The following is a 22,136-nucleotide window of genomic DNA, read 5'->3' as shown; positions in this document are numbered from 1 at the left end:
CTAGATGAGGAGGAATTTTTTCAATCAGAGGGTGGTGAATCTTTGGAATTCTGTACCCCAGAGGGCTGTGGAGGCTCAATCATTGAGCCTGTTCAACGCAGAGGTTGATAGATTTCTAGATACCAATGACATCAAGGGATACAGGGATAGTGTGAAAGATGACATAGAGATAGATGATCAGCCATGACCTAGCTAAATGGCAGAGAAGGCTCGAGGGGCTGAATAGCCTACTCCTGCTCCTATGTTCCTACATCAATAGCTCCCACCTCTGAAAGTGAGGCTGCCAATGTTTCAGGGCCGGTGGGTCTCTTGTTCCTGCCCTTAATTGATCTGGTGAACAATTGGGTCTCTGGCGAGGGCAAGACCCAGAAATGGTCCTGACCCCAGAAATTAAATGGTGCCCTGTGACTTAGAGACAAAAAACTGACCCAAGGAGTCACTCATACAGACATGCAAATAATTTAGTAACTTTTTTTGTAATCAGTTAACATATCAAATCCATTGTATTGGAAACATTTCTAGTATTTATCACAATTAAGTCAGGAATAGGGTTACAACAATTTAAAGGCAGGCTTACTTTGCAACAGAGAAACTGAGGCAGAAAGGCCAAATATTGCATCAATTGAACTATATGAATGATCATACTTACTGTTTCACCTTACTGTGGAATAAAACAGTTTAATGATTTGAACCAAACCCTGCCTTAATCAACAGTAACCCAATCCACCTGCAGCAAGACCAGAGGAAATATGTGAAGATCTGGCCTAGATCACAAGGGGATGCTGTTGTTCCATCCCTGGGTTATACTACCATACAAATAGATATAAGGCAGAATGTGTCAACTCCTGCAAAAGTAAGGGAAAGACTGGCATTACTGCTCTTGAAAACATGCCCGCAGCATGTGCTAGACCCCTTAAACAAGCAAAGATTTGCATGTAGAATATTAACATATCTTTTTTCTTTTTAGATGCTGATAGACCTACTGTGTAGTTTTTTGTTTTTATCTGATATTTGTGTTCATTATTTTTAGTGTTGCCAACTGTAATAAGATGTATTCCTGGAGGTTTCATCACAAGTCTTGCCTCATGCTCCAGCCATTAGTTAGTCAACACATCCATCCTTGTCACAGACTGCCTTTCAAAGAAAAAAACTCATTACCCAATTGGATGATGCTTGACTGTCTGCCAAACAGCTTTTATTTCACATTTTCAATATTTTTATACCTGGTAAAGAGAAATGCTCAAAGGAAATAAAAAAACATTATTTTTTAATGTCCCTATGATTTTTCTCCAGGGTTGCACACAGCAGTGTCCTGGAAATTGATCTTCAATTCCTGGAGACACCAGGCCAATCTTGGAGACACCAGGCCAATCTTGGAGAGTTGGCAACCCTAATTATTTATGCCATTGAGATTTTCTTAGTAAAGACGTTATAAAACATCAGTGGAAGTTGGTTACCGTTCTCTCCTACAAACATGCATTGTTTAACCTTGTCATATCGGTATGTCTATATAACTTTAATAACATTTGTGTGCAACTGTTTCAGATTGGAGAGATTTGGCTGACCCCCCACTGCGCCCAAAAATGTAGCTGTGGAAAAGGCGGTGAGATAAACTGCACAGACTATGGCTGTAGCCCTAACGAGAACTGCAGTCTGAAGAAAAATGGGCAATATATCTGCAGATCCACTGGTTTGTAACTGAAAGTGATAGCTACTAAGTACTTCAGAATGTATTAACATTTGATGGATTATTTTTAATAAAACAAGGCTGTGAAATGTCCACTCAATATAGTTTCCCCAAGAGGGTAAAATGTTTGCGAGCAAACCAGCTGTCTCAGTTCTACATTGCCATCTTCTGTTGGCCAGTTACAGCAGTTAAGAGATGCACTGTCATGAAAATATAATCATTTTCATAATATTATTGTGGTTTATTGTAAAGGTAGGTTAATGGTGAGGTTTGGATTAGTTTCTCTGTGTGGATGTGTGTGTGGAGTGGGGCGGGGGGAGTTTAATTGAATTGGAGGCAACTAGTCTGAAGCTTTTGAGTTATCAAAAGGGAAGCTAGGTTTGAAATGCTAAATACGTAAACATGGCTGAAGTTTTAGAATGTGGGACGTGAGGAACATTTTCATTTTTAGATAAATTAGGTTAGTTTGAATTTCAAAAAGATGGTAAGATGTTACACTTAGTCATAAGAGGCTAAGCCAAACAGTGCGTTTATTTTTCCCAAATGTTACTAATAATATGAGTACTATGAAAGGATTTATAATATTAGAAAAGCATAGGAGCAAAAACATATGGGAACAATGGAATTTACAGTAAAAGGGAGAAACATGTGTAAAGGAGATGAGGTTATGTGTAAGGGGGAAGGTATTCTAAGATCAAGTGTGAAAAGCCTCCAGCCTCTATACACCAAGCTACAGGAACTGAAGCTAAGAAAACTCACTGTGAATATCACTGTCCAGGGTATTGAGTGCTTTGCCTGGGTCTGTTGAAATGTATTTGTTTTTACTGTTGCCTTAACGGGAGTATAACTGGGAGTCAGAATAATTAGGGTATATAGGAGTTATTATAGTAGTAATTTGTAGATCTATGTATGTGCTTAAAATCTTTTCTTCTATTAATAAATGTTTAATTTAGTTTTGTGATAAACACCTAAGACTCGGTGGACTTATTACTATTGAATTCAAGGCATGCATCTCGAAATAAAAAACAAATTGCAAAACAGTTGTGGCGGCTCTTTCAAGTTTCCCTCTGGGATTTACCATCCGCTGTGCCATAACAGTACACATTATTTTAGATAGTCTATAAATCTATTTCCCTAATTTTCTTGCCACCTTTTCTGAAGGTAATAACTCTTTCTTTGATATTGTTGAACAGCACTGAGTACCCTCTTATACCTTGCTCAAGGACCTTTTTCTTTTTGCATGACCGTAGTCTATATGAGTAGGCAGGAAATTTAATTGTGGAGTGCATCATAGATGAGCTTGCTGTCTTTGTAAGATTTTTGCATACATTCACTTTGTAGTAGGGGCTACTTGATGGTAATCAGCAATGTCTGCACATCTTCCTGCTCTCCTCTGTTCCTGACATTTTCTCCATTCCTGATGATGCAAGTTTTACTTGTGCTTCCCTCCCAAGTCACCATGTCATGTAAAACTGATAAAGTAATATCATTATAATGTGCATTATTTTCCATCTCAAACATCAGAGCTCTGCAGGAAGGAGTATTTTTAAGATATGTTTGAGATTTGGAGTGTGATTATGTGAATGCTTATGTGGAACATTTTGCAGCAAGTATAAACGCTTTAATAGTTCAGGCGAAGAAGAGCACCTACATGGTGTCTTGGATCTTAGCAAGATTCTAAATGTATTTATTGTTCCTAGGGTTCACTAAGTGCACTATTGGGGGAAAACCATATTACTTGGCCTTCGATGGTTTGGTCCACCACTTCCCAATTAAGCGTCTATATACTCTAGCAGAAACATCTGACATTCCCAACAGACTGCAGAAGTTCAGGATTGTTGGCAAAAATGCACCTCTGAAGGAAGGGAAAGGCACTGTTCATCTGCAGGAGATCTTTATTGAAGTGTATAACCATACTGTTCAGTTCAAAGACCAGCGGAAACTTGTGGTAAGTTGGCAAACCAGCGTAACTAGAAAATCTAGGCCACAGAATAATTCCCTACTTTAATTTTTCAAACAATAGTATTACAGACTTTAATGCATTGCTTACATGACTGGTTTTATTTCATGCCCTGCCCTGTTTTGTAGATTTTTAAATAGTAAGCATTTAAAACACAAAGATTAAAAACAGATTAATACGTAAAGACCAACTTCATTTAGCTGCAGTAAAAACTAAAGATGCAGGTCAGTAATCAGTAACAGCAGTATTCACAGCAATGAATAAATGGCTTTCTTACAGGTGGATGGTGAATTAGTAAAGCCCCCAGTTCAGCCTCATGATAGTCTTCGAATCTACCAGAGATCCAATAGACTTCACTTGGAAACAGACTTTGGCCTAGCCATCAGCTTTGATGAGAAAGATAACTCAGGTATTAGTGTTGTTTGTAGTTGACGATATAATTCAAGACTTTTAATGTTAGCAAATTACAATAAGCAATTGATCTTCAATACTAACTACTGATTAGTTGTTAACATTGTATCCAGTTATTTAAAATTGCATTTATAACAGTTTTGCGATTTAGACAACCTGACTAAAGATCACAGCACTCGGGAGTGGACATTCAGAGTCACAAAAACAATCTGACTTTGTTGCTATCATATAAACTGAGATTTGGAATCATATACCACAGAAGGCTGTTCAGCCCATGTGTCTGTGCAGGTCTTTGAAAGAGCTATCCAATTACCCATCTCTCCTGCTCTTTCCCCACTGTGTACCCTTAAGTATTTATTCAATTCCTTATTGAAAGTTACTGTTGAATCTGCTTCCACCCCTCTGCAAATGTCTCCATTTCAAGAATTTATTCAATTCTAGGTGTTCTAATTTTTCTAAAACCCATGAAATGTATCAATACATTCATCTCTTTTGACCTTAGTAAATCATCATAACCCTGCTGTGACTTACTGTTTTATATTAAAATTTAAAAAGTAGTGATGCCTAGGGTTTCAGCAGGGCATGGAGCCATGGAGGTTGGTCCCGGACTCAATCTCCTTTTTGTTAAGTTTGCAGATGTTAACAAGAGTGGAAGTCACATTGCGACAATAAATTTCAATGGTCCATGGTTAGAGAAGAGAAAATTATCCAGAGGTCTTTTTCCTGTTTGCCACCCAATGATCAATGTTCCCTCCAAGCTGCGCAGATGCACAGCCACGCAGCAATTGGCAAATGTAGAGGGGACAAATAGGACAAGCAGTGGTCCCTTTAAGATACGTGGCTGCATGGCAACCTTAAAGGGACTGCGCCGTGCAACAAACGGGCTGCGCACAGTGAATATGAATTAGAGAAAATGTTGCTAGTGACTTCTCCGAGAAAAGTCCACATGTGAATACACATGGGCGGGGGGGTGGTGGTGGTGCGTGCGTGCGTGCGTGCATGTGTGTGTGTGTGTGTGTGTGTGTGTGTGTGTGTGTGCGTGTTAAGTACAGGTTCAAATTTGTCTCTGGTGCTGACCGCGATTAAATAGGTTAACCATGTCTCATTAAATCATTATATTGCAATGATTATTCAAAAACATTATTTTTACAAACAAATCAGCAGTAATATTGGGCACCTAAGTGATTTGTTAACGTATAGACTAAGGTGGACTTAACTTAGGGTGTTTGCACTGCCGTATTGATGTACTTTGAAAGTTGAAAACCAATACTTGCTTGCAGAATGTGATACCCACAGCAACAGGATGGTTATTTCTTTTTGTTAGGCCCCTCAGTGATTGCACTGTTGAATAAAGTTGAATTTGAGTTTTGAAAGAAGGTCAACTGACTGAATATGAACTGCTGCAACCTGCTATAATAATGATTCATGTCTTTGTGCCACAGCAAAAGCCGATTGATCAGCCTTGCCTTATCTTCCTTAATACAAAACCTGTGCAAGCAACTAACTACTTTTGACACAAATTCCATTATATTCTTGAGTGTTTGGCAAATTAATTTTAAAGAAATAGTGCGATGGACTAAATCACTTCAATAAAGCCTGATTAACCAACTGAGCAGCAATCCTTGAAACCACAACAGGACTTTATAACTTTGACAGAAATTTCTCCTTAAAGGATGAAGCACTAATTGAATTTGAGATGTGTTATCAATTTGGTTTGGTTGGATAAAATCTGTCCTTTTTCTAAATTAGTGAGCAAATGCACAGGCATATTTCCTAAAAAGTGTACAGAGGCAGAACTCACTGCAGCACAGCTTAAGAAACCGTTCTTCCACAAACATAGAAAATAGAAACAGGAGTAGGTCATTCAGCCATACGAGCCTGCTCCACCATTCAATATGATCATGGCTGATCCTCTATCTCAACGCCATACACCCGCTCTCTCCCCATACCCCTTGACGCCTCAAGAAATCTATTTCCTTCTTAAATATATTCATTGACTTGGCCTCCACAGCCTTCTGTGGTAGAGATTTCCACACGTTCACCACCCTCTGAGCGAAGAAGTTTCTCCTCATCTCCATCCTAAATGACCTATGCCAAATCTTGAGACTGTGACCCTTTGTTCTAGACCCCCCGCCAGAGGAAACATCATCCCTACATCCAGTCTGTCCAGCCCTGTCAGAATTTTATATGCTTCAATGAGACCCTCTCTCATTCTTCTAAACTCCAGTGAATGCAGGGCTAGTCGACCCAATCTCTCCACATGCGACAATCCTGCCATCCCAGGAATCAGTCTGGTGAACCTTCAATGCATTCCCTCCATGGCAAGTGTATCCTTTCTTAGGTAAGGAGACCAAAACTGCACACAATACTCCAGGTGTGGTCTCACCAAGATCCTGTATAGCTGCAGTAAGACATCCTTGCTCCTGTACTCTAGTCCTCTCGCAATGAAGGCCAACATACCATTTGCCTTCCTAACTGCTTGCTGCACCTGCATGCTTGCTTTCAGTGAAAAAATGAAAGGATCACCTCCTTCCTTTTCACCAAACTCCCTCACTCACCAAACTCCAACTTAAGCACTCTAATGCAGCCCAAAGCAGCATTCAAGTGCTGCTTAAAAATCTTTTGAAACTTTTATTTTATCATTTATTTATTTTGTTATGTATCTGCTTGGTCTGAAAAGAATTGCCCCTGTAATGGTCTTGTCTGGTCCTTAAAATTCCAGACTATTATATATACCCCTCCTCACTTCTCCATAGATCAACCACAGTTGGCGGTTCATAAATGGACTATATCTGCAGCAACATAGGAAGCACTATTTCAAATGGAGTATTTGAAAGACAGTGATAGATATTGGGGCTGGAATTTACAGCGCAGAAACAGTCCATTCTGTCCAATTTATCCATGCTGGTGTTTATGCTTCACACAAGCCTCTACCCTCCCCTATTCATTTCACCCTATCAACATATCCATCTATTCCTCTCTCCTTCATGTGCTCATTTAACTTTTCCTTAGAAGCATCTATGTTATTCACCTCAACTCTCCATACAATAGCAAATTCTGCATTCTCCCCATTCTCTAGGCAAAAAGGTTCCTCCTGCCTAATGAAAAGTTATAATATCTGGTATGAAATAAGATTATAGGTTATTAAGGTCATAATCTAAAATAATTAACATTGCAGGCAATTTTCAAATATTCATTTTCTTTCTCTCTAGATGTCACTCTTCCTATTACCTACAGGAAATGGGTTCGTGGATTATGTGGTAATTTTGAGGGAAAGAGAATAAATCATCTCACAAAACACGATGAAGCAAGAATTACTGAAGTGAAACATTTTGGTGAAAGTTGGGATATTGACAGAAATAGACCCGCAGCCGGTAAACCAGGCATTGCAGATAGACAGAGGTATGTGTGTCTTATAATGAGTGGTATAATGAGGGTTAGGGTATATGTGAGGGGAAATATAAAATGATTGTACTGATTGACAGGACTGCAGAGCTTAGATCGGATCCGTTGGTTGTGGGATTGCTTAGCTCTGTCTATCATTTGCTGCTTATGCTGTTTGGAATGCAAGTAGTCCTGTGTTGTAACTTCATTAGGTTGGCATCTCATTTTTTAGGTATGCCTGGTGCTGCTCCTGGCATGCCCTCCTGCACTCTTCATTGAACCAGGGTTGATCCAGGTAATGGTAGAGTGGGGGATATGCCGGGCCATGAGGTTACAGATTGTGTTCGAGTACAATTCTGCTGCTGCTGATGGCCCACAGTGCCTCATGGATGCCCAGACTTGAGTTGCTAGATCTGTTAGGAATCTATCCCATTTAGCACAGTGGTAGTGCCACTCAACGCGATGGAGTGTATCCTCAATGTGAAGGCGGGACTTCATCTCCACAACGACTGTGCGGTAGTCACTCCTACTGATACTGTCATGGACAGATGCATCTGCAGCAAGCAGGTTGGTGAGGATGAGGTCAAGTATGTTTTTCCCTCTTGTTGGTTCCCTCACCACCTGCTGCAGACCCAATCTAGCAGCTTTGTCCTTTAGGACTCAGCCAGCTCGGCCAGTATTGGTGCTACCGAGCCACTCTTGGTGATGGACATTGAAGTCCCCCACCCAAAGTACATTCTGCGCCCTTGCCACCCTCAGTGCTTCATCCAAGTGGTGTTCAACATGAAGGAGCACTGACTCATCAGCTGAGGGAGGGCGGTACATGGTAATCAGCAGGAAGTTTCCTTGCCCATGTTTGACCTGATGTCATGAGACTTCATGTGTTCTGGAGTCAATGTTGAGGACTCCCAGGGCAACTCCCTCCCGACTGTATACCACTGTGCCGCCACCTCTGCTGGGTCTGTCCTGCCGGTGGGGCAGGACATACCCAGGGATGGTGATGGTGGTGTCTGTGATATTGTCTGTAATTATGATTCTGTGAGGATGACTATGTCAGGCTGTTGCTTGACTAGTCTGTGAGACAGCTCTCCCAATTTTGGTACCAGCCCCCAGATGTTAGTAAGGAGGATTTTGCAGGGTCAACAGAGCTAAGATTGCCATTGTCATTTCCAGTGCCTAAGTCGATGCCGGGTAGTCCGTCCAGTTTCATTCCTTTTTTGTGACTTTGTACTGTCCATTACGGAAGCTAATCGGTAAAACCACCCTTGATGGTGGTAGCAGGTGATGGGCCAAGCATCCCTGGATGAAAATTACTAAAGGAGATTAAGTTAGAGAGGGCTGAAATCTTCCAGCTGAGAGCAAGTGGGTTACCAGAGCTACTACAAAAATACGCCTCAGTCTTCAAGGACAAACTTGTGAAGATCCAGGGGCTGCAAGCAAAAATTCATGTGGATCCAGAGGCAACCCCCCGATTCATGAAGGCAAGGTCAGTACCTTATGCACTGCGGGAAAAGGTCAACACTGAACTGGACAGATTAGAGAAACTGGGCGTTATAAAACCTGTGCAGTTCTCAGAATGGGCAGCACCAATTAAACCCACCAAAGCATTCGAATTTGTGGAGACTACAAATTGACAGTTAATAAGGTGGTTAAGCTGGACAGATACCCGATACCAAAAATTGAAGACCTATATGCTAATCTGGCAAGTGGAACCACCTACATGAAGCTTGATATGAGCCATTCTTATCAACGATTAGAGTTAAAGAAAGCCTCCCGGGAATTTGACACAATTAATACATACAAAGGGTTGTAAGGATATACCTGTTTGCCTTTCGGCATCTCCTCAGCTTGCGCCATATTCCAGAGAACAATGGAAAGTTTATTGCAGGGACTGCCCCACATTGTAGTTTACTTAGATGATGTTCTGGTGACAGGACTCACTGAAAAGAAGCATTTGGCGAAATTAGAAGTCTTAAAACGTTTCTTGCAGGCTGGAATGCATTTAAAGAAAGAAAAGTGCATGTTCCAAGCGAGGGAGGTAAACTATTTGAGTCACTGGGTAGATTCACAGGGCCTTGACCCAGTTGAGGAAAGTAAGAGTCATAAGAGAGGCACCTGCACCAAAGAACAGCTCCGAGTTCAAACCATTCTTAGGAATGATCAATTATTATGGATGGTTCTTACTCAATTTGTTTACAGAACTGGCACCCCTGCATTATCTACTCAAGAAGAACCACCATTGGTCTTGGAAGGCACCACAGAAAGCTTTCATAAAGATGACACAATTGTTGCACTCATCCAACCTATTAGTACATTATGACCAGAGGAGAGAATTGGTGCTGACAAGTGACGCATCTCCCTATGGAGTGGGAGCAGTGCTCTTCCATCAAATGGACGATGGCACGGAATGGCCGATAGGATATGTATCAAGAACGCGCACCACAGTAGAAAAGGGACAATCACAGATAGAAAAAGAAGGCCTGTCAATTATCTTTGGTGTCAAGAAATTTCACCAGTATGTACACGGCCGTCATTTTATTATTGTTTCAGACCACAAGCCATTGCTAGGATTGTTCAGTGAGGACAAGGCTATACCATCCATAGCCTCAGCAAGAATACAACAATGGGTGTTTATCCTGGCAGCATACGAGTATACTTTCATCCATAGGCCTGGAAATCAAATTGCAAACGCTGATGCACTGAGTTGTTTGCCCTTACAAGAAATTGATGAGGATGTTCCAGTTCCCCAAGAACTAGTTCTATTGTTAAATTTCTTCAGTTCATCGCCGGTATGTGCTAGACAGATCAGGGGCTGGACATGTTGAGACCCAGTCTCATCCAAAGTTCGAGAACAAGTGTTTCATGGTTGGTCACAAGAGCATATATCTGACGAAATGAAATCGTACTTTAACTGAAGACTTGAAATAATCAGCCAGGGTGATATTTATTGATGGGAACACAAGTGATTGTTTCTCCAAAAGGAAGAAAGCCATTATGATTGAACTACATAGTGCAGATCCAGGAATTTCCCAAATGAAGACCATAGCACACAGCTATCTATGGTGGCCTGGGATGGATGGAGAAATAGAGAGCTTAGTGAAGAATTGTGTACTGTGTCAACAATTGCAAACGTTACCTTCAACAGCTCCGTTTCACCCTAGGGAGCGGCCAGGAAGGCCATGCGTGCAGTTACACATTACCTATGTGGGACCTTTCATGGGAACAATGTTTCTGCTCATTGTTGATGCCCACTCAAAATGGATGGACATATATGAGGTGAAGTCACCAATGTCTTCTGCTACAATTGAGAAGCTACATCAAAGTTTTGCCATTAATGGACTACCAGAAGTGGTCGTATCTGATTACGGCATGGCATTTACGAGTGCTGAGTTTCAACGGTTTTTCAGCCTCAACAGTATCACTCATATAAAAACTTTACCATACCACCATTCCTCAAATGTATTGGCCAAAAGAGCAGTTCAAACGCTCAAGTCAGGCATGAAAACGTTAACTGGAGATTCCATAGCAACCAAGCTATACTTCCTTTTTCATTATAGGACCACCCCTCACACACAACTGCGGAATTATTGAGGAAACACCATCTCAGGACGAGATTGAGCTTAATAATGCTGAATTTAGGGGGGAAGGTATAAAGGAATCAGGGAAGTCAGAAAACTGGATGGGACTGGCATAGTCGTGACAGGAAGTTTACCGGGGGAGAGACGGTATATGTGAAGAACTTCAGAGAAGGACCAAAGTGGTTACTGGGTGAAATAAGTGCAGTGACTGGACCTCTATCTTACCACGTGAAGGTGGAAGGCCGAGTCATACGGAGACATGTGGCTCATCTAAGGAAGAGAAAAGCAAATCACCAAGAATTGATTCCACCAGTGTACACGACCAAGTCAACGGGTTTCCTGTGGAGAGAACTCAGCCTAGTACAGATGTGTCAGATGTGCCTGTTGTACCTGCAAGAGTTGAGGAAACAGATTTACAGGTGCCCGCCGAAGAACCTGATGTTCAGACAACTCCAGAAAAGGAGGTTCCTGACAAATCATTTGAAGTTGTAGAGCTGAGACGTTCTACACGCATAAGGAAACCCCCAGAAAGACTGAATTTGTAAATTACTTATTTACCATGTAAATAATTTGCCATTTTGAGAAAATTGTAGTTGCAAATGTAAAATGTGTTTCCAAGTAAAGGGGGAGGGATGTGGTAATTATGGTTTTATGTATTATGTAGTATACCTTTAAGAAGGATGTTATAAAGGAAGATCACATATGTAACCAATAGACAAGTAGCGTGAGCTACCTCTGTAGTCAGTAGTCTGTAGTAGTAGTAGCATGGAGTTAGGATTTGAGTTGAAAGGACAAGGCTATACCATCCATAGCCTCAGCAAGAATACAACAATGGGTGTTTATCCTGGCAGTATACGAGTATACTGCCAAGTGTAGCTGCTGAGTATCTTTGTAAATAAACAGAATGTGTTCCATCTAAGAAGTGTCTGCTGATCAACTCTGTCTATTGTACCAACTCAGCCTTCCCACAAAAAGTGTGCAACCCAGATTCATAAGTCCCAACAAACTGGTGACTAGGATCCAACAATGCTGAACATTGTGCAATCATCAGCGAACATCCCCACTTCTGACATTATGATGAAAGGAAGGTCATTGATGAAGCAGCTGAAGATGCTTGGGCTGAGGACACTACCCTTAAGAATTCCTGCAGTCATGTCCTGGAGCTGAGATGATTGACCTCCAACACCCACAACCACCTTCCTTTGTGCTAGTATGACTCCAACCAGTGGAGAGTTTTCCCCCTGATTCCCATTGACTCCAGTTTTGTTAGGGCTCCTTGATGCCATACTCTTTCAAATGTGGACTTGATGTCAACTTATCTCAGGAGTTCAGCTCTTTTGTCCGTTATGGTTATGGTTGAATGAGGGAGAACTGCCACTCCTGCAAAGTTAACCTGGTTTTGGGACATTACAGGGAGTGACCTGTGGCATCACGCACATGCACACCTTAGAAAGGCCCACAGAGACAATCCTCACTGTTTTAAATTTTGAAGGCCTGAGTCTCAACTGAGAATGTAACAAAATGGAAAATGCTAAAAACACTCAGCAGGTCAATCAATGTTTGAGGAGAGGCAAGACAGGTCAATGAGTTCATATGTAAATACGAATGGAAGAATCTTTTTAATGGAGAACCATTTGGAGTAGTTTTCTGACTGCATGCAGGGAATTTTGCCCATTGACAAAATAACAAAGAGCATGTCCACAATATTCTGGACAAGATTCCCCCACTGCCACTGCATACTTGGCAAAGTTACCCTCATTTGTTTCCTCTTGCTCAGATACCAGACACCTGTGCACAGAAGGTGATCTGACCACATAGTACAGTTGTATTCACCTCTGAAGTGACTCTGAACAAAAGACGCAATGGTTTGGGATAGTCTGTTTTGAAGAAATGGAAAAGGAATATATTACTTACTCTGATTTTTGATAAAACTTGCATTCAGCCAGATACAAGTTAATGAACTCTGCTTAAATGGAAAATTGATTCATGAATAAACAGGTGATTATCACCATGAATGCCTCTGGTTTATGCAGATTGAGAGATTGAACCCAATCCAAAGTACAGCAGTTTTTGTTTGTTTGTCATGAACCTTTTTATGCTTTTTATTTGAATGCAGGCAACACCCTATTACAGATGAAGACCTTGAAAATATTGAATTAGACACAGGATTTGACATGCTGTGCAGCAAAACTGAACTAAAGCTCATAAAAGGAACCAGTTACTGTGGAATTATTTCTGATCCAGTTGGTCCATTCAGCAATTGTCACCGATTTATCTCACCAGAGCAGTATCAAATGTAAGAATTACATATTTCTGTGCACTAAATATACAGTTTAGCTACCATCATTGTACATACCCTGACTCACACCAAATCCCATTCACCCATCACCCTGTGCTCGCCAACCTTTAGCTCTCCATTTGGCAGTGCCTCAATTTTAAAATTCTTATCCTTGTTTTCAAATCCTTGCATGGCTCCCTGCCTCCCTATCTCTCTACCTCCTTCACCCGTACAACTGTCCAAGATCTCTGAGCTTCTCCAATTTCGGCTTCTTAAGCACCCCCAATCTTAATTGCTCCATCACTGGTAGCTGTGCCTAAATCTCTCTGACTCTACTTCTCTCGCCTTCTTTAAGATGCTCCTTAAAATGCTGCCTCTTTTACCAACTTTTGGCCACCTGTCCCAGTGTCTTCTTTGTGTGGCTCGGTGTTAAATGTTGTTTGATAATGCTCCTATGAAGCACCTTGGGACACTAAATGCAAAATATAAATGCAAGTTGTATCATTTCACAGTTTTAGCAACTCTCACTACATTGAATGCTTCATCTGACTGTATTGTAACCATCTATACAATCAGCCTCTTACACATACACCAACCCACAGAATCTAAGATTTTAACTAAAAGCTACATTTTCCTTTGAGTATCAAGTAGACATGAGTAAGCAGTTGAACAAGGACGCTAGTAAGCAGAAATAGATAAAAAATGTCCCTTTTCAGTGTTAGCCTATGGCCTGAATATATATTGTCAAGGCAGGTAGCAAGAGTCAGGACCGGGAATTTTTGGGAGAAAGGTGGGAAAGGTCCGCAAAGGTGGGATCTTCATTGCCGGAGGAGGGGTGCAGGCTGTAGTCAGGCCAGCTGACCTGGGAAAGAGGTCAGAGGCAGCCATAGGGGCTGCTGGGTGCTGAGGCTGGCTGTTTCAAAGGCCTGCCTCGGTGCCATGGGAATTCATCCGGTTAAAATGAAAACAGAAAGACCTCCAGCCCTCACACCTCCACAGTCCCCCTACACACTCCCCATGCCCCATCAATGTCACCTCATGCCCCCAAGACAGCCCCTATGGCCCCTCATTCCTCCCCATGCCAAGCTGTGCCCTTCCACCCATCCTCACATGGCCCCCCATGCTCACTATGGCAAGCTATGCCCCTCTACCTACCCATTATGCCCCTCTTGTACCCTTTGCCAAGTGATGGCACTTCCATGCCCATGGGACCCACTATACCTTTATAGAACCAATGAACTCAATTGTGACAGTAGAATATGTTTAAAGAAAGCTTTAAAAAAAAAGTAATTCATTCATTACTTTCCATGATGTTAAAAAGAAAGTCATTTCACTACAAGGCAATAAGAGTGTCATCCAGACCCTTTAAATTATCAATAACAGAAACCGCAAGCCCTTTAAATCACTTAATTTTGTGTAAATAAACATTGTGAAATTGATAGCTGAGATGAGAGCCAGAGCTATCAATCAAGCAATGTTTTCCCTAGCATTGAATACAGACACACTATGAATGCAGAAGTACTTCCTTCTAGGTGTTTCAACAAGAGTAATGGATGTCTGGGCTCTCATAATGTATAGTGGGTCAAAAGGCATGGAAGTGCTATGATTTGGCATGGGGGCTTGAGAAGCCATGGGGATGGGTGGGGGCATAGCTTGACTTGGGGCAGGAGGGGCTATTGGGGCTGGATGGAGTTCCATAGCTTGGCATAGGGGGCATGAAGGGGCACTGGGGTGGGTGGAGGGGCATAGGAGGCATGAGGGGCATGAGAGGACCTTTTGAACTCACCTTCATGCAGACTAGGGTTCACGACTTCTCAGAGCTGCAGTGAACCATGACTCATTGAAAACATAGCCCAAATCCATGCAAATTGCCAAGGCTTAGTACATGCCTATCCCTGCAATGGAGCCGGCCAGATTGGGAGTGCAGGTGCGGGCTTTTGACTCGAGCCAGCCGACACCCTTTAAAGGCATGCCTGAAAATCAGACAGCCTGGGATTGGGGTCGGGAATCCCAGAATCGGGGCCCACCCACCACTTTTAAAGGGCTCTCAAGGCAACCCAACTCAGTGAAAATCCAGCTCTATATCTTTCACTTATTGAAAGGCAAATGGCAATAGCTTGTTAGAGAGACCTGGTGTAGACTGTGAACTACTTGTTCTTGTGGTGATTAGACAGAGGGTAGAGGAAAGAATAAAATGACAAAAACAAATCCTGAACTGCCACTTCAGATAGATAATAGTTCTACAAATGAATTTAGAAGGAAGTACTTCTGTGTTCATAGTATATATGTATTCACTGCTAGAAACACCAGTTGACCCAATTCCCCCTGCACTTCTGATCACACAAAAGGTTTTCAGCTGCACCTGTGCAAAGAGAATACACTTAGTCACATTGTACAGTGAATGATAAAGGTAGTTATTTCCTAAAATTTAAATGACCATTTTTCATTCCAGGCACTGCATCTTTAGCATGTGCACCATGTTTAATATCACTGAGATGATGTGTCCCAGCCTGGAACAATATGCACGGCACTGTCAGGAGCATGAAGTCACTCTGGGAGACTGGAGGAAAGACGCCCTCTGTGGTATGCATTGTATTGCTGCATTCTCTTTCTATCTTTTGCTTTGAGACAGGTGATGCTGAAGGACTGTTGGGGTGTTTTCACACTGTGTTAGTGTGTAGCAGTTTGCTTTGTACCAATGCTACAGCTATCATGCAAATGCAGCCTGAAAATGGATTCAGTGTGGGAACTGACATTGGAGAAAGAGCAACGAGACTCCCTGCAGGATACAATCTCACTTTGTGTGGCTCCAGAATAATTTCAACTGCTGATGCCCAATTTAAACTCTACACGGTTAGCTGTGCAAAAACAGTGTAACACCAACAATAAGCACATAGTGTGAATACACCATTAACAACTGAATACTTAAAATCTGTAAATTTAATGTTTATATAGCATTCATCTGCTATTTTACTGCAGACTTACCCTCATTTATTTAAAATTTGCAGCTTAAATTTTGTATGTCTTCTAGCTTTCAGTGAACATTTGCTTTATTATAATCCACAGCAATAGTCTGTCCATCAAACAGCCGATACACTATGCAGATGTCAGCCTGCCCTGCTTCCTGCAGTAACCTTGCTGCTCCATCAGAATGTGAAGCACCCGCTATGGAGGGCTGTGAGTGTCTACCAGGCTTTGTACTGAGTGATTTCCAGTGTGTTCCCTACAAAGACTGTGGATGCACCTATCAGAACAAGTATTATGAGGTAAAATTAATACTGATGTTAGTGTGTATTGGATGATCCCAGTTGACTGCAATAATTTATAAATCAGTGGAGAGGTGAGGGCTTGCAATCCATGTTTTAAATTATAGCTGGTTTTGTTATTCTCTTGAAGCTGTGGTGCCCCATTATATGTACCTGTGTGAAGATCACAAATTTTCTCTTACATTCATTTCAAGCAGTTCTAAACTTTCAAAAGTCAGTTCTTGAGACTGTGAAGATTTTATCAAAGCCACCGTACAGAGTAGAGAATGTCTGCTTTGTAACTGTGGCTGACACCCTATGATTTAATCGATGGCATCAAAAATACAATACATTCCACATAAAGAAGCTACGGATTGGCTAGACCGTTAGATAAACAAGGAACAGCTACTGCCAAAAAAAACGTACAATGTCCATCGCATTGCCCAGACAGAATATCAGTGAACATAAGTAAACTGTACAACATTCATTTGCTTTAATATACTGCCACACTTTGTTCTCTTTGCCTCCGAACTTTCTCACTGCATTAATCTGAATACACAATTGAACTGATCCTCTTGAGAACAGGAAAACTTGGGGAGAAAACTGTGATGTTTTCCTTTTGAAAAGAGAAGGCTGAGGAGGAAATGAATAAGATCGTGGGGGGTTTTGGCAGAAGCTGAGCCAATAATTTTTCCGCCTGACGTAAAATTCAAGTCAGTTCTAGGTGCTTCTCTGGTTGCCTGGACAGGGGCCAGAAAACAAGACAGAATTTGGTTCAGCCAGGATTGTGCCCCATGGAAAAGACTCCATGAAATTCGTATGTGAAAGAGGGTGAATATTCTGACCCACACCCCGCCCCTAAACATCAAGGGAGCATGTCTGGCCAAGTACCTGCACTACTCAGTAAGCACTTCTAAGGTTGACAGCAGGTTTAAATCCTATTGAAGCCTCAGGAAAGGCCCTGAAACTCCTGCAACCCACAGTTATCAATGTCAGTGGGGATATATTTCCTGAAACAAAGGTATCAATAACCCCATTAGGAACAGTACATGAAAAAAAATTACCCTTTAGATGGGCCTTCCCCATACCTCCTTGCCAGAACATTTTTTTCTTTATTTTTCCATGGGATGTGAGTGTCACTGTCAAGGTCAGCATTTTTTGCTCATCCCAGATTGCCCTTGGACTGAGGGCAGTTAAGAGTCAACCACATTGCTGTGGGTCTGGAGTCACATGTAGGCCAGACCAGGTAAGGATGGCAGATTTCCTTCTCTAAAGGACATTAGTAAACCAGATGGGTTTTTACAAGAAACAATGATAGCTGTCATGGTCACCATTACTGAAACTAGCTTTATGATCCAGATTTATTAATTGAATTTAAATTCCATCAGCTGCCGTAGTGGGATTTGAACCCATGTCCCCAGACATTAGCCTGGGCCTCTGGATTACCAGCCCAGTGACATTACCACTGTCAATATGGTATCATTCACTTTGCTACTGGTGTGTTGGGACAGTCAATTATTATGATGTGGCAGGTGGTTTGTGCCAGGCGGACCAAATCCACAAGGGTAACTTGGCCATGCTATCACAATGGTTTTGCAATTTGTATTTATTACAGGAAGATTTGTGTATTGAATTCAGAAGTAGTGAGTCCATTAACAACCTTAGAGATTTTAAAAGTTAAATTAAAACATTTATTAACAAAAAAAATTCCAACGCAGACATAAGATTACAGTTACTTGATATTATAACAAGTCCCCAAATTTCTAATTAACCTGTTAACCTGACTCCCAACTACACACCCCCTTTAAGGCAACAGTCCAAAAGTGATTTTAAATTTAAATAAGCAATCCAGCAAGGTTACCACATGCACCCACTCAACAGTGGAATTCCAAAGGCTTTTCAACACAACTTTAGTTATTGGACACAGCCAGCTTCTGCAAAAGTGGCTAGAGGCTTTTCCCCAAGGCTGCTTTACACGTTGGACCTTTCAAAATGTTACACGGCCACACCTCACATAGCTTTCCATCCTTCTTCCTATGTGTTTCTCTTTCTTTAATGTGTAAACTCCCATTGTTCTACATGTCTTTGGAAATTTACTTTTCCCATAATATAAAAATCTTTCATGTCATCAATATAGCCTTTTTCCTTTTGGGAAAAATAAACGTAATAACCTTGCCCTGTTTATCTTGTTAGTTGTAAACATCCTACCATTCCTTTGAAAATCACAACTCCCCACTAATCTTAAAATGCAAATTTCATTCACACCTTATCTACTGACTTATTCGCTAGCTCACTCATTAGCATTTCAAATATCCTTTTCATAGCTGATTCTTTTGATTATTTCAACCTTGCAGTCCATCTGACTCTAATTCAATTAAATCAGTCACACAGACAGAACTATCCACACTCGTACCCATAAGTCTACAATAATATTATGAAAAATATGATAGTTTCGTGACACAATGCTGATGTGCTCAATAGGCATCCACCATGCAAATGTGCCCAGCCCCACCCCATTTGGTGCCCCACCATCGAGAGGCTCAGGGGCCATTCTCTGTACTTCTGCTGGCATAGCAACTCAGTCAGAATTTCAGGTCCAAAGGGTCAAATTAAGGATGACAAAGGGAAATGGGATCTTCAGGTAGCATTTTTCCATAAAGAACTGATAAACAAATAGTCGTTTGGTAGTATAGAACTGGAGTATTGCTGAAAAAAGACATTTTGGAGCTTTTCGTCTTGCACTCACCAGGACACTTCACAAGTTATACTGTGTGACAAGAGAGTACTGATTGGTTGGCAAGTGGACTCTGATTGGTAGAGATGTTGCCAAGCAGAATGCACCAATTGATGGTGACTGACAGTTAATTGCTGAACATTGTTTGAAATTTAAAACTGGCAGCATGACCCTGATTGGTCAAGACATTACCCTGAAGGATGAGCCAGTGAATGGCTGTCACTTATTTTGTTTAGCTGAGACAGGTGCAATGTGTGTCATATTATTTCTGTCTGCAAAGAACAGAGCCCTGTGTATTCATATACGTAGCTTCCTATACATGCAAATGCGCCACACTGCGAGCCCAACTAACAATCTTAAATTGGTTGTCAGTGTAATTCTTAACATACTGAAGATTATTTAGCAAATGTTGTCCAATCATGGAATCACATCTAATGTTGGATACTGTGTTTTGAGTTTTGCAAGCACGAGCTGGTTGGATACGGTATGTACCTTGCCCATTGTGAACAGCGGCTGGGACATGCTGTTTGTTACGATCTGCCAGTCTTTGGGATGTACGACCTACATACCTAGCATCCCACTGGCACTGAAATTCATATACCACATTACTCATTTGTATTCTTGTAAAGTGTCCTGATGAGTGCAAGATAAAAAGCTTCAACATGTCTCTTTTTTCAGCAAAACTGATAAACAATTGGAAAACGCTACTAACAAAGTTGATGAAACAAAAATAAGTGACAGAGTTAAAAGGAACTATACAAGTTCCTGACAGCAAATAGTATTCAATGTTATTGGATTTAGCAAAATGTCAAGGAGATCTTGGATGGTAGGCTAAATGGTCTATTTGTCTCTAAAGATTGATATGGTGTTCTTGATGCAAATCTAATTTCTCTTTGCCCTTTGCTGATAGGTTGGGAAAAAGTTTATGACTGAAGATTGCTCTGAGACTTGTGTGTGCATCGGTACTGCAACAGTTAACTGTACAAGAGCGCTGTGTGCTCCCAATGCAACTTGTTCCTCCATTCATCTCATCAGAGGATGCTACCAATGTAAGAACATACTTTGTCCATTTAATCCACACTAACTAAATACTCAGGATAGCTTTTAACTTTCACAACCGGGTGGAAACCTACAGTAAAAGATCATTCATTCAAAGGGTGGGAAAATGAGATGAGTGTATAACAAGTGGCTGATCAACTATTACCAGTTTACAGCCCAGTGGTGAAAGTAACAGTTTACCTGTCTCAGTCTCTTACTCTACAGGGGAGATTCTGCATCAGTCACACTCGTGAGAAGATTATGGGCAAAGTCAATTGATTTTCCATGACTGGAAACTCAGACAATGTCAACTTGTATTTTAAATGTATAAAAATATCCTTTGGGGACTGGTGATTTCCTGGGCAGCTTTACTCACATGTTGCTGGAGAGCCTGAGCGTGAAATCAACCCTATTATTTTTTTCATCACGAAGACCGCCGAGTTCCACCCCCACAACATTACCTGCCTCCGCCACTACCTGTGCCCATCTATACTGAAACTCTCGACCGTGTCTATGTCACTTCCACCTGGCCAATTTAATGCTCTCGTTCCCTAGCTCTTCAGGCTGCTGCCTGTATCCTATCCCAGACCAAACCCCATCACCCAGTTCCAGCTGCTGACCACCCCAGTTCTCAGTTCCATGGTCACCTATGTCATCAACTTGTGCTCATCTCTGGCTCAGTTTTGGCATCTTTCAAAATTGCTGTCATGATCCCCAATTCAAAAAAAAAACACTCTCACCCCTCACTCCTCTCCAAACACTGCTTCATCTTCAACCTCCACTCCAACATGTTGCCACATTCCTAAGGCTCTCCCACTTTTCTTCCATTCTTCCACTATCCAGCTGAGTATCTACTTGCTACCAATAACCCTATAAAACATTCTGAGTCATCTCCTTGTACATAATGAATGTGCAGAAGTGAAATGTAAGTTTTCATTGCTGAAACCTAATATCTGGATAACTCTTTCCTCCAGTTCCTCGCAAGCTACATTGCAATAGTCACATTATTACAGTCTCAACGTAATGACTAGTTTCCTTGTTTCTAAGGGATCAGATACGTTTGTTTTAAGAAGAGCTTCCTGCCTCTGGTTATTGGAATGAAAGAGCTGATGCTGCCCTCCCAGCTGGAAGTGCCTCTAATAGGAGGTGCATCGTTGAAAATTGCAGGAGCGTGGGTGGAAAATTACAGGTTCCATGACCATGGTTCCCCATAAGTTGCTTCCTTCAGGCGCCACTCCTTACTGGATCACTCCAGGAGCTCACTGAAAATGTAATAATGCCCCTTTGAGGTCTGCTTTTTGTGAGCTAAAAGCAGTCCCCATTGTGGCAACTCCCACTCTAAACAGAGCTGCATTGCTGGCTTTCAAGTACATCAGATGCAGACAATCCCATGGTCACAGCTGGTTCATGGTGCTCAACTAGATCCTGCTGGATTAGGCTGCATTAAGCTATTGGAAATCTGTGAATTATCCACCAGTACTCGAATTGAAATTTTCCAAGGTTTTAACTCCACAGGCAATTTGTGAGCCATTTGTCCTTCTGTTTCCAAGCACAGCATGTTATTATGACATCTAATTTACTGAGACAGAAGTCTGGATGGAGGGGACAGGAGGAGAAAAAGTCATCCCAAGCTACAACAGTCCCAGGCAAACATTTACATCTCATACCCTATGCTTGCCTCCCCTCTAGGAATTAACAGAGAAGGACTAAAAGATATCTGGGAACAAGATCCAGCCAGATACTGGAAAGACACAAAGGGGTATATGTTCCTGTTAGTGCACTTGAGCAGCAAGGATCAGTGGGCACAGTGACAGAGGAAAA

General features: G+C 41.6%; 1 protein-coding gene across 1 annotated transcript in view; it reads left to right on the top strand.

Moving 5' to 3' along the window:
- LOC144694277 (IgGFc-binding protein-like) overlaps window positions 1–22,136 on the top strand; it is a 76,762-nt gene that overhangs the window by 46,104 nt on the left and 8,522 nt on the right. The window contains exons 37-44 of the mRNA XM_078564615.1: window positions 1,546–1,690; window positions 3,388–3,635; window positions 3,927–4,056; window positions 7,271–7,460; window positions 13,137–13,316; window positions 15,751–15,881; window positions 16,365–16,564; window positions 20,188–20,326. Coding sequence (XP_078420741.1) covers window positions 1,546–1,690; window positions 3,388–3,635; window positions 3,927–4,056; window positions 7,271–7,460; window positions 13,137–13,316; window positions 15,751–15,881; window positions 16,365–16,564; window positions 20,188–20,326 — 1,363 coding nt within the window. The remainder of the gene's footprint in view (window positions 1–1,545; window positions 1,691–3,387; window positions 3,636–3,926; window positions 4,057–7,270; window positions 7,461–13,136; window positions 13,317–15,750; window positions 15,882–16,364; window positions 16,565–20,187; window positions 20,327–22,136) is intronic.

The sequence above is a fragment of the Cetorhinus maximus genome, chromosome 19 (assembly GCF_964194155.1).
Source record: "Cetorhinus maximus chromosome 19, sCetMax3.hap1.1, whole genome shotgun sequence".
Lineage (NCBI taxonomy): Eukaryota > Metazoa > Chordata > Chondrichthyes > Lamniformes > Cetorhinidae > Cetorhinus > Cetorhinus maximus.
The sequence above is the reverse complement of the archived record's forward strand: the minus strand, read 5'-3'. Positions and strand labels throughout refer to the sequence as shown.